At 39.0% G+C, this 13,419-nt stretch overlaps 1 protein-coding gene across 3 annotated transcripts; it reads left to right on the top strand.

Annotated features, from left to right (window-relative positions):
- The first annotated feature begins 8,161 nt into the window (after positions 1 to 8,161).
- SUCNR1 (succinate receptor 1) lies at positions 8,162 to 12,345 on the top strand. 3 transcript variants are annotated; one of them, XM_081328809.1, is made up of 3 exons: positions 8,356 to 8,408; positions 10,169 to 10,324; positions 10,428 to 12,345. In XM_081328809.1, the coding sequence occupies exons 2-3, from the start codon at positions 10,307 to 10,309 to the stop codon at positions 11,370 to 11,372; spliced, it is 963 nt and encodes a 320-aa protein (XP_081184935.1). In that variant the 5' UTR covers positions 8,356 to 8,408; positions 10,169 to 10,306; the 3' UTR covers positions 11,373 to 12,345. The 3 variants fall into 3 exon arrangements, with proteins under 3 accessions (XP_081184934.1, XP_081184936.1, XP_081184935.1); XM_081328808.1 differs by lacking the exon at positions 10,169 to 10,324 and having other exon boundaries at positions 8,162 to 8,380; XM_081328810.1 differs by lacking the exon at positions 10,169 to 10,324 and having other exon boundaries at positions 8,245 to 8,408.
- The last annotated feature ends 1,074 nt before the right edge of the window (positions 12,346 to 13,419 follow it).

Genomic DNA, 13,419 nt, shown 5'->3' with positions numbered 1-13,419 from the left:
GCAACAAGAGGCTCTTTAGTTCTTCTTCACTTCCTGCCATTACAGTGGTATCATCTGCGTATCTTAGGTTGTTGATATTTCTTGAGAATTGAGTACCGTCAGCTGGGTGACCTTCACCATTACTCTCTTTCAGCAATATGAAGGAGAAAAGGAAAAGGAAAAGGAAAACTACTTCTAAAAAAAGCTTCGCCAAGAAAACTGCAGGAACTGGTCCGGACAATCAGCAAGAATAAAAAACTGACTCAAAGGCATTCCTATCCCTTCCCACCCACCCCCCCAAAAAAATTGTTGAGAAACCAGCAGATTAAAAAGTATGCTGCGGCCTGGCACTTGAGTAGCAATGAAGATTTTGGAAAAGGATCTTCAGAGGCTATGACAAACCACAGTTTGCACAAAGCTACGAAGATCAGAAATTCATAGCCAGTGGTTTTCTCCGTGACAATCTACGGTAGTGGAAATTGAAGAAGCAGGATAGAAAGTATATTTTCACTTTTAACATTTTCTCCAACACTTCAGTGCGTAAGAAAACTCCTGAAATGCCATAGGCAACCAAAAGAAAAATAAAAAAAATAAAAATATATATATACCATTGGACAATTCAATCCAAAGTTTTCATTTGATGCACAAAATACCACATTTAAGTCATTTTAAATGATCACATGATTTTATACTAGACATATTTAGTTATTTTATAACACCTGTAATGCTGGGAAAGGCAGAAGGAAAAAGAAGACCAGCAACAAAATAGATGGATTCAGTTACAGTGGCAATGCATACTTTGTTGGAAGACCTGCAGGACTGTTGATGGATTTATGTGGTTGCTAAGAGTCAACAAGCCTCTTGCTTTCACATAATCCACCTACATCTACATATCTGTATTTATGTATACCTGCATGAGTTTTCCAGCAGGAGTATTATATCTATTTGTCCATAGAGTATTAATGGTGTAGTAACAACAACTTGCACCTAAACATCGGCAAGACAAGAGATGGTGTTAGACTTCCGGAGAAAAAAGGAGGAACCTGCCCCACTTTACATCAGGGAGGACTGTGTAGAGAGAGTTTCCTCCTTTAAATTTCTGGGAGTCTACCTCTGTGAAGATCTGACCTGGAAAGTTAACACGACCCAGGTGGCTAGAAAGGCCCAACAGAGGCTTCACTTTCTTAGGGTCTTGCGGAAGAACAGGGTAGAACAACGGCTAATGACCCTCTTTTACTGGTCTACTATAGAGAGCGTCCTCTCGTATGGTATTGTGGTTTGGTATGCTGGTCTGACAGCCGCGGATAGGAAAGTATTACAGAGGGTAGTGAGCACAGCACAAGACATTGTGGGCTGTTCCCTGACACCACTGGATGACATTGCCAGGGTTCGTTGTCTTGGAAGAGTGAGGAAGATTCTCAGGGATGACTCACACCCTGGACGGTATCTCTTTACTCTATAGGAATATAGCCAGCCGTACCAACAGGCTGAAAAATAGCTTTTATCCGTGGGCTGTTAGGCTTTTAAATGGGACATAATCTTATGCAGAATTGACTTGGGAGGCCAGTGTGTGGTGTAGTTGGTTCACATAGTGTGGTGGGATGGAGGGTTTGTTGTCACTGTGTGTTGGGGGGAGAGAGCACAGGGGGAGGCTCAGCTAATCTCAATGTACACATGTTGTACTTTGACAATAAAGGTTTATTATTTATTATTATTAATTCTATTTCTCCATAGATATTCCATTAGCAAACATGGTAAGGTGACTGTTTATTGCATCATTGGAGAAAAACATTAAGAAGTTCATTAGCAGTACTGTATAATTACAGCAAATGAGACACACCATTTTAATAGTTTAAATTATTATATACTGAACTGGAAGTCTTTCTAATGAACTGAGAACATAAGCTCTCCTGATTAGGTTACATAATCCTGTACTACACGAGTGGCAAGTCCTGTTTCTGAGGCGTGTGCTTATTTGAGAGAAAAGGTAAAGTATGAGGAATTTCTGAGAGTTGTAAGAACTGTTTCATTTCCAGTAATCTTTCTATGTAAACCTCTGTTTCTTTCATCACTGAAAAGAATCTTAAAAAGTTAAAGTATGTTCCTGGTCAATTGGATTTTTTCCCAGTCAATTAATAGGCACTTGCATTCTCTTTAGTACTTGACATATCATATCCCCACTTCTTAAAGGAGATCTGTGTTTGAGTCTGTCAGACACTATTTTGAGTTGGATGTAAATTTAAAACACCAATCCCCTTGAATTTAGAAGGAAGTAACCTGGGCTTCTTCATACAGATGAGCAGAATGGACTAACCACTCTTGGAACGTGTTCATTCACACACATGACAAAATGAAGAGTAAGACATTTTCTACCAAATGGCAAAATTCAGACAGTACATGAAGGTTAGGAAGCCAAATGTAGGCTTGCTGTTAGGCACAATTAGAGAGGTAATTCAAGTTGCTCTGGATAAGAGCTGAAAGCTAGATCCTTGGCAGCTTGAAGATGTTTGGACTTGCTTGCTGGGAATTCTGAGAGTTAAAGTCCACACATCTCCAAGTTGCCAAGGTTGAGAAACATTGCATTAGATTGAGAACTGAGAAAAAACAACCCCAAACTTGGAATCGGATAGTGGCAAATCATTTTCACATCTTTGTCCAAGTCCTCTCATGAGTTAGAAGAAGAACTGGAGAAGATAACAAAATAGAAAGACTTGAAAATAGAAGTAGAATGACTGTGGCAAAAGAAAGCAAAAGTAGTATCAATAGTAATAGGTGTCTTGGGTCTAATGCCAAAATAACTGGAGCACCACTTGAACACCATCAAGGTGACTTAAAATAATTCCATAGGTGAGACATGTAGGATTTTTTTTATGGGGTGAGGGTGATATTATGATAATAATTTGCCAATGCCTGTTCTAGTTTTGGGGTTTTTTTTAATTTTAGTTTGTTTAGCTTTGTTATAGCTTTGGCAAGTAGCTGTCTTCAAATACACTTTTGGGCTTGTGCCTCTTAGTTCTTCTAAAGTTGGGTCAGGGCTGACCTTGTGACATTTTTCTGGATAGCTGCCTTCAATATTATGAATAAATAACTGCTTAAAAAGTAACATCCACAAAATAAAGAGTTTTAAAGTTTGGTGTTTTTTAAAATTCCAAAATCAGATCTGAGATGTTTGAAATGATTAATTTGATTTTACCGTCTCTGGTATTGTTTGGCATTTTTTTGTTTTCCTTATTCTCAGTTAGGATAAAGGTGCAAATTACTTTTTAATTTAATTTAATTTATTGAGATTTCTATACCGCCCTTCTCCCTAGGGGACTCAGGGCGGTTCACAGGGCATATATAAATAACAATACAAAAATTAAAAAACAATTAAATCAATGCCCAAGTTAAAACAAGAATGATAAAACAAGCCTATAAAAACCCATATACCCCCATCAGGCCAGACCCGCTAGTTCAAATAAATGGGTCTTCAACCCGCGACGGAAGGATCGGAGGTCTGATGCCGTCCGGAGCTCAACCGGCAGTTGGTTCCATAATGCCGGGGCACCCACAGAGAAGGCCCTCCCCCTGGGGGCCACCAGTCGACATTCCTTGACCGGAGGCACCCTGAGGAGGCCCTCTCTGTGGGCACGCACAGGGCGGAGGGGAGTCGACGCCGGCAGCAGGTGGTCCTCGAGGTATCGCGGACCCATGCCATGTAGGGACTTAAAGATCATAACCAAAACCTTGAACCTTACCCGGAAGACAACTGGTAACCAATGCAGCTCACGGAGCAAAGGTGTAACATGGGAGTACCGGGAAACTCCCAAGACAACTCTCGCGGCCGCATTCTGTACCAGTTGGAGCCTCCGAGTAGTCTTCAAGGGAAGCCCCATGTAGAGAGCATTACAGTAGTCTAGGCGAGAGGTCACGAGCGCATGAGTGACCGTACATAAGGCCTCCCGGTCCAGATAGGGCCGCAACTGGCGCACCAGGCGAACCTGGGCAAAAGCCCCCCTAGTCACGGCCACTATATGATCCTCCAAAGTGAGTCGTGAATCTAGGAGGACTCCCAAGTTGCGAGCCCTATCCACAGGGGGTAAAAGCTCACCCCCCCATAGAAAGCTATGGAACATCCCAGGAGTCCCGGGAAGCCGGAATGTACAGCCACTCAGTCTTGTCAGGGTTGAGTTGAAGTCTGTTCCTCCCCATCCAGACCCGAACCGCCTCCAGGCAACGGGACATCACAGCGAGGGCATCACTGGGGTGGTTTGAGGTCGAAATAAAAAGTTGGGTATCATCAGCATATTGATGATACCCAACTCCAAAACCACGAATGATCTCACCCAGCGGTTTCATATAGATGTTGAACAGGAGAGGCGAGAGGACCGACCCCTGAGGAACTCCACAAGCGAGAGTCCTAGGGGTCGACCTCTGCCCCCCTGCCAACACCGACTGCGAGAGTCCCAGGAGATAGGAGGAGAACCACTGAAAAACCGTGCCTCCCACTCCCAATCCCCTGAGACGCCGCAGCAGGATACCATGGTCGATGGTATCGAAAGCCGCCGAGAGGTCTAATAGGACTAGGACAGAGGAATATCCCTTATCCCGAGCCCTCCAGAGATCATTCACCAGAGCGACCAATGCCATCTCCGTGCTGTGCCCGGGCCTGAAACCCGATTGGTAAGGGTCCAGATAATCCGCTTCATCCAGGACCAGAGGGAGCTGATGCGCCACCACACTCTCAACAACCTTCGCAAGAAAGCGAAGGTTGGAGACTGGACGAAAGTTGTTCAATACAGCTGGGTCCAAGGCAGGCTTCTTGAGGAGAGGTCTCACCACCGCCTCCTTCAAGACGGTGGGGAAATAACCCTCGCTCAAAGAAGCAGATATAACTGCCTGGAGCCAGCCTTGTGTCCTCTCCCTAGCTGCATAAACCAGCCAAGAAGGGCACGGATCCAATAAACATGTGGTGGAACTCAGCTTCCCCATAATCCTGTCCACTTCATCAGGGGTCACAGAATCAAACTCCTCCCAGATAACATTGACAGGACCGCCCGTGTCCTGATCGCCAGACTCTGCCCAGCTGGAGTCCAAACCGGTCCGAATCCGAGCGATTTTATCCGACAGATGTTGACTAAACTCCTCGGCACGACCCTGCAAGGGATCCTCCCTCACCTCCTGAGTAAGAAGGGAGCGAGTCACCCTAAACAAGGCGGCCGGGCGATTATCTGCGGACGCGATGAGGGTGGAGAAGTAATTACACCTCGCCTCCCTCATCGCAGCGAGATAAGACCTAATGTAGGTTCTTAACCGCAATCGGTCGGGTTCAGATCGGCTGGACCTCCAGCAGCTCTCTAGGCCCCGTTTCCGACGCTTCATCTCCCGGAGCTCCGTGGAGAACCATGGAGCTCGCTGGGATCTGCACCGGGTCAGGGGCCGCAAGGGTACAACCCGGTCAAGTGCCTCAGTGGCTGCCCTTTCCCAGGCTTCCACTAAGGCATCCGCCGAGTTGTGAGCAATGGAGGCAGGTGGGGACCCCAGCGCCGCTTGGAATCTATCAGGATCCATTAGGCGTCTGGGGCGGTACCATCTGTGCTAACTTTGACAGCTGTAACCCATTATTCATGTAAGTAGCTTACCCAGAGGAGAAACATAGTGCATTTTGAACAGCTGTTTCCTTCATGCATTTTTTTAATAACAAAATTGTCCAAAAAGTATTTGTTTGCATTTTTCACAAAACTTTGAAGCTCATATAATTTATCATCTTAAGTCAGCAACTGTACGAGCCTCCTCCAAAGTCTCAAGTCTCATCTTCAAAAACCACAGTGGTCACGATCAAACAGAGACAGAAGCAAATAATGTTTAAATACACCACTGTAGGAAAATAAATTTAAAATAAATTTGATTTAAATTAATTCAACGATAAAAGAGATTGAACCAAATTTAGCTTTTGTCCTTGTATCACTCTTTACTTTTCAAAGATTGTCCCCAGCATAACTAAAAATCTAGGTATGATTTTGTGATCTGGTTTATGTGAATATATACTGAAAATTATCATCATCATCACCATCATTATCATCAGGCAGTATGGTTAAAACCAAAAGAAATGGAAGACTAGGAGTAGGATTACAATGTATAGCTGATACTTGAACATGTATGTATCTAATTACATTGCCTCTTATTTCTGAGAGTAAAGAGGTGAAAGAAGACACTGCTTCTCCATGGTGGCATAGAAACTGGCATAGTTTCCCCATAAAGATCTTCTCCTTGTTGGCTTTCAGAAAGATGCTCAAAATGGAATATTGTATTATAGGTTTTAACTGAATTCATGATCTGCACAAGAATGCAGATTTATTTCTTTTAATTCTCTTCATTTTTGATTATATTACATTTTTTAATTTGGGTTCTTATAATCATTACCTTATTAATATTTCCATCATGTGTTAATTTTTTTCTTATATATCATGTAAGGGAGTCATTGGACTGGATGGTGATTAAAATGCATATACAATTAGGTATTTCATATAAAATTGTACATAGTAACATTTTACCTGTAAATGTTTTTTTTTTAGTTTTAATCAGAATGTAATGCTTGCGAACAAGCGCTTCAATGTAAACCGCTTTAAACTTTTTTTTTCCAAAATTCATTGTCAAAGTCTGGAATGTCTTACCTGATTCAGTTGTTTCGTCTACTAACTTTCACAGTTTTAATTCCAACTTAACTTCTGTGAACCTCATCCCATATTTAAGAGGTTTCTGAGGTGGTGTCCATAAGTGCACTAACTTATCTAATATCCCTGTCACAGTTTAATTTTTAATTTTGTTTGAATTTATAAATCAATTTGTAATTTGTAATTCTCCCCTTGTGAGAATTACTCCTAGAAGTGGCCCATTATTAAGACTTTCCTTTTATGTTTCTTACACTGTCTAGAGAAAGGGTGTCAAACTCGCAACTTCACATGACGTGTTGCAACGTATTGTGACTTTTTTGCCATTACCGGCAGTAGGGTGGGTGCAGTTTTGCTATGATGCATCCATCCGGTCCATAGGCCGGCAGTTTGACACCCCTGGTCTAGAGCTACAGACTAGCCAAATTCAAAACTGTAGCATTAAATTTATACAAGGTAAAGGTCTCTTCACTATTCTACAGTTAGAGAATGAAATTAGAAAACATTTGATGGCATTGAAGCTTCATTGTTATTTAAAAGCTCTTTGCATGTTGAAAGACACCTCGTGGGCCAGGGATGAGCAACACTATCTTCTTCATAACTTCCTTTGATGTTATCTACAGGCTCTCAAAATTATATTAGTAAAATTATGTAATTTTTAAAAGCAGACTGCTGGTTTGCAGTGTGCTGCTGGGGAATTCTGAGAGTTGAAGTTCACACATCTTAAAGTTGCCAAGTGTGAACAACACTAACACTAACCTAGCTTTCCATAAGCTGATGCTTTCCGGGTGTGATGTGACTTCAATTCCCAAATTCTAAGCCAAATGGCAAAGAAAACTGGAAGCTGTAGTCTGGAAGGCACAAGATTAGGGACAACCAGATTATCTTGTGTAACTATGTGCTAGGTTCTAAAACTGCATCTGGGTATAGATAAAATCTCAGTATTCATGAGATTAAAGTACGGGAAAACATACTTTCATTATGAACCAATGGCTGAACGGAGAAGGTATAGTTTCTTGCCAAAAAAAATAGCCACCTTTCAAGCTTGCCGTGTTAGAGGACACTATGAGGTTGAACAAATGAAGACATTGTCAGGGTGATTTGGCAAGCATTTTTCATACAAATATAAACATCCAGTTCAATATACAGATGACTCATGATGGAATCTGAACTATAATTTTTCAAATTTTAACTTATTGAGATATCTCGGATTTCATGCTAGCAATCAACTTAAGTTGATTAAATAGAGGAATATAAGGTGTGGTAATTTCTAAAGGTTTGCTAAAATAAATAAGGAAGTGGTAGTTAGCTTTAGGTATCCTGGCATCTCCTTCTATGACTCAGTGACATAAATAATTCTTACTCTAATTGCACAATGTTTGATAAAAAAAACAAGATTTTTTTAAAAAAAGTTCTTATATTCTCTGGTAATTGAAAACCTTTTTTTGTGTAATCAGCTCAAGCAGAACTTTATAAATGGATTTGTCCCTTTAACTATGGGACACTTGACTAGATTCTAGTGGCTCACAGAAGGCAAATAATTATTTTATTATTTCAGTGTTCTCAGAATGGGTTATGCAATACTTCTGCTACAGTGGCTCTGCCTACCAAGCTCCGGCCAATAAACTTCCAGTAACAACTGAATCATTAACCACTTTCAATCCAGTATGCAAATCAGGCAGAGTGTCTTCTCTTGGGCTGTTTTCATTATATCCTGGCTCATCCCTCAGAACATGGTCAAGACATATCTTGTAAGAACAATACCCATTCTACAGAATGGTAAGTTGCCTTAAAGGAAATAGAATCAAATCGAATTATTAGATAGTTTATTATCTGGAATATTATGAGAAGTTTTCAATGCTTTGTATTTATAACTGTGATTAGATAGGAATGCAAATATTCTTGAATTAATGGTATCAGCTAAAGACAACATTTTTATCCTGAATGTTAAACAACTGTGTAAACAATTTTTTTTAAAAAATCATAGTTTTGCTTTTAGTATTGCTACTAAAGTCTGCTTCTTCAGTCATAATTATTATGCAGTTTGAAATTGTTTTATTAATGAAATTATTGTATAGTTCTATATTGAAACTTTATCAATATATCCCTAATTTAAACACACACACATACATATGAATTTAATCCATGTCTTTTCTGGAATTGCCTTCTTTAAGAAAACTCATGTAATTTTCAAAAATAAAGCATTGTGTATGCTGGCTTTCAGTTATCAACTTGTTCTTAATTATCTCAGAATTGACAGTTTGATATTTTTCCTTGGTCTTGAGTTAAATTTAGACTGAATTAGCTGCATTAATTCTGACTGAAACCAAACACTAAAGAGAGTTGATTCAAGTCTGATGGAGTTCAAAGGAGCTCCTCTGCATCTGACCGGTAGACAAATTATCCTGACACAATTTCAATTGACTTTATCGCAGAGCCCAGGGTTAAGAATGCCGGAGAGATGATCTTGAGGGTCCCTTGAGGGCAGATGATTCTGTTAGCTCTTATTGAATTATTGGCTTTCGATACCATGTATCATGGTATCTTCTGGAATAACTGCAAAATCCAGTTCTTTCCAAACACCTGCTGTTGTTGGCAGTGGGTTGGATGAGGAATTTAAACTCAATCCCTGAAGGATAGATACAACTACTGTGAATAATTACAATTTTGGAGAGATAGCAGATAGGAAGTAGATAGAAAGGTACTGTTCATTCTTTTATAGTAAATCTGAAGTTTGAAGGACTATCTCAATTTGCATTGGCTCAGGAAACCCGCAATATCTCTTAATATCAGTTTCAGCTGAGACATGTTTTATCTTGGAAGGAAATAACCTTAAAGGTTGGGGTGCATGTACAGGTAATCCACAGAATTACTGTGTAGTATCCTATAACAGAATAACAGAGTTGGAAGGAACCTTATAGGTCTTCTAGTCCAAACCCCTGCTCAGGCAGGAAACCCTATACCATTTCAGACAAATAGTTGTCCAATCTCTTCTTAAAATCTTCCAGTTTTGGAGCACTCACAACTTCTGGAGGCAAGTCATTCCACTGATTAATTGTTCTGTCATGAAATGTCTTCTTAGTTCTAGGTTGCTTCTCTCCTTGATTACTTTCCATTCATTGCTTCTTATCCTGCTGTCAGGTGCTTTGAAAAATAGGTTGACTCTATCTTCTTTATGGCAGCCCCTTAGATATTGGAACACTCCTATCATGTCACCCCATGGTAGCATCGTGGGCTGCCTTTGTATTTAGTCTCAAAATTTAATTGGTACAGTCTGATAATATGGTGGTATTATATTGCATCCTTCCTTAAAACATTGCTTTAGTTGTGAATTTTTCCCACCAGAGGTTCAAGCTGCAAATTCCAAGCAGTCTTTTAATTCAGCAGAAAATCAGGTAATAGCAAATCATAAATATTTGTTCTCAGTCACTACATTTATTGGCTCTGGTTTTAGGCATATGCAAAGATTTCCCTCCCATAACTTTCATTTAAAAAAATTATCTGTTTACAAATATGTTGTGGGAAATTTTTAAAAAAAGATCCTGAGAAGCTACAATATATAGATGAAAAGTTCTGAATGACCACTAGGTGGCAACAAACAGAGTTCTATATATTCATGCTATGAAACCAAATAAGAGAATCAGAAGGATCTTCTTTCCCTTGAGAACAGTCTTGCAATGAATATTGCTTTAAACGTAAGTAAAGACTACCTAGAGATCAACTGTTCACAAGACAAAACAATAAATTAAATACTTTTTCAAAAAAAAATCATTATTTACACCAGTTTTATGTTTTCAGGACACAAATGGCACCAGAGAACGCATGACACCATCTGATCAGCTGGAAAAATATTACCTTACCACCCTGTACTCTCTTGAATTCATCTTTGGTTTCTCTGGAAATGTTGTTGTTGGTTTGGGTTCACTTTTCTACTGGAAGACCTGGAAAAGTAGCAACATCTACCTGATCAACTTAACCCTGTCAGATTTATCTTTCCTTTGCACGCTCCCATGGCTAGTGTCAAGTTATTCCAAAGGAACAGATGACAACATGTGGTGCAAATTTAACAGAATTATCCTGTTCTTTAATTTGTACACAAGCATCCTTTTCCTGACCGCTATAAGTATTGACAGGTATCTGCTCATAAAGTATCCCTTCAAAAATCACTTTCTGCAGAAGAAGACCACGGCTATTGTTTTCTCAGTAGCCATATGGATTTGGGTTATATTGGAACTGTCTCCTATATACTACTTCACCACCTCTCAGAATAACAGCAATGGTAGCCATTGTTTAGATTATGCAAGTTCAGGAGATGCCCTCCCCAGCCTGATCTACAGCCTGATCTTGACAGTCACTGGGTTTATAATCCCATTGTGCATCATGTGGACTTTTTACATAAAGACTCGCGCTGTCCTTATAAACCACAGTTTGCAGTTCACCACTGCTCTGCCCCTGGAGAAGCCTCTCATGCTAATCATTATAGCAGTGAGTACCTTTTCACTTCTCTTTGCTCCCTATCACATCATGCGCAATGTTCGAATTGCCTCTCGAGCATCATTCTGGAAGCCTTCCAAACGCACAGACGACCTGATTAAAGCTGCTTACACGATAACAAGGCCTATTGCCTTCTTGAACAGTGTAATTAATCCCATCTTTTATTTCTTAATGGGAGATAACTTCAGGGAGACGCTCGTGATCAGTGTAAGGTATTTCTTAAAAAGAATTCTACCTTGCTATAAATGAAGTTTCAGTGAAACCTTTGGACAGATATGGAACAAGTCAAACTGCTAGTTTACGGGATACAAGATACAATTTTTACTAAGAATTTGACAATTGTCCAAGAACTTGCACTCAAGTAGATGCTAAATGTGGACATCAAATCCTGTTGTTTTCTTCAAACATTTCATCCAAACTTGAAGAACTATGGTGCATGTTTGGATCTTGTTAGGTGGATAAAAACCCAAACAGTATCTGAAGCTTAAAGTGACTTTCATCAGTTTTGTGTGATGCATCAGCAACTTGCTTTTTCAGAATCACATGCATTGAATTCCATTCAAGCTGGACTATTGTGGTATGTTGTATTGCATGTGGGCTGTCTCTGAAAAGAAAGTTAAACTTGTGCATAATATGACTTCCAGAGTTAACTAGAATGGTGGCATTTAAAAAATTCCTTACCCAAGGAGATTGGGTGGGCAATTTCTCTGAATTCCTGCATTGGAGAATGAACTAATCCAATAACTTCTCAAGGAACATCAGCCCAGCTACTAAAATATCCCAACTGGCTAAGTTCTCATAAGATGTTTTAGGTTGGGATTTAACAGAACCATAAGTGGGAGATTGCTGATTGCTAAAGAGAGGTTTGTATGATGAAAACCAGGATACCCATTTCAAGTATTTTAAATTATAAATACAAGAATATTATACTTTGGGAGCAATTCTTCAATTCTTCAAAAAGAGAGAGAATTAAAACAATTTCTCTTTCATCCAATTGAATTTAGAACATTGATAGAAAAAAAATCAGGATGTTGACTCTACTGTGCACTAATTTAGCCTTTAAAACTCTAAATAAATTAGAACCAGTTATCTAAATAATATTCATCATATTCCACTCAATCAGCAGACCTCCTGAGTATTTTTTTGAGGATCAGACAAGCAATTACTAAAAAGAAGGATTTTTCTGTGTTGCACAGATTCAGTGACACTTTACAAGCATGTTCCAGAAATGTCATTACTGTAATCTTTTGATGTTAAGCAAATCACTGTTTCATAATTTTAACACAATTTGGGGTTCTTGCCACCACTTTTTGTTGCCAGTGTTTGTTACTTTACCTTGAGCCTATGACTTTTCACTCTTCTAAATGTGAAAATGGGATACTTTATTTATAGTTTGCATATTTGTATTTATACACTTGTTTTATATTTTCTTAAATAAATCTTGTTGAAAATGAGATTTCTTCAGTTCAGTGATATGCCATTTCAAGAACTGCTCTTTTCCTTTGGTAGAAGTAGCTATCCTAAAATTTTTAACTCTTTGAATCTTTTTATAACTTTCTCTCTCTCTTAAATCCAAATTTAAGAAGCAGGGGTAGAGCTAATGTACTGGTGAATATCACTTTTTCTATCCAACCAAGCTGCTTATCACTAGATCTCAATTTTTAAAATTATTTTTTATTTTTTGAAATAATAATGAAGTAACAGTTAATCCTTAATGCTGCTAAAGTAACCACTTTTAAAAACATATTTGTTTACAAAATGGTTACTCTGTCACATTAAGGTACGAAAGCATTCTTAGAAAATAAAAACAGCTGCAAATTAGAACCCGCCTGAGGGAGATGGGGGGGGGGGAAAGAGTTTAAGAAGTGTGAAATCTAAAATAAATAAATGCTATTTTAATATGTATGTATATCTACCCTGAAAAAAGACAAGCTGGAACTGTAATTTTTGGAAAGGAAGAAAGTCATTACTTTACAAACCATAATGACCTTCAGTTATAGGGGGCGGCCTATAAATTTTATAAAAAATAAATAAATGGCAGTCACTCATAGTAGATAAGCCCAACCCCCAATTTGACAAATATTTTGTGAGAGTATCCACAACTTGTTTTCAAAATTTTGTATGTACCAGTTGTTTTAAACTCTTTGTTAATCCCTACTGTCTTATAGCATAGATCTAAAGGTTCATCCCTCTAAATTAAGTTTTGTGATCCGAACTCCTTGACAGAGTGAATGAAAATATGGTATAAGAACCCAAAATAGATTAGAAATATCAAATGCCAATCTATTATAACTTA

This window comes from Vipera berus, assembly GCF_964194415.1.
Source record: "Vipera berus genome assembly, chromosome: 5".
Lineage (NCBI taxonomy): Eukaryota > Metazoa > Chordata > Lepidosauria > Squamata > Viperidae > Vipera > Vipera berus.
Note: the sequence above shows the minus strand (reverse complement) of the source record. Positions and strands in the feature narration are given on the sequence as shown.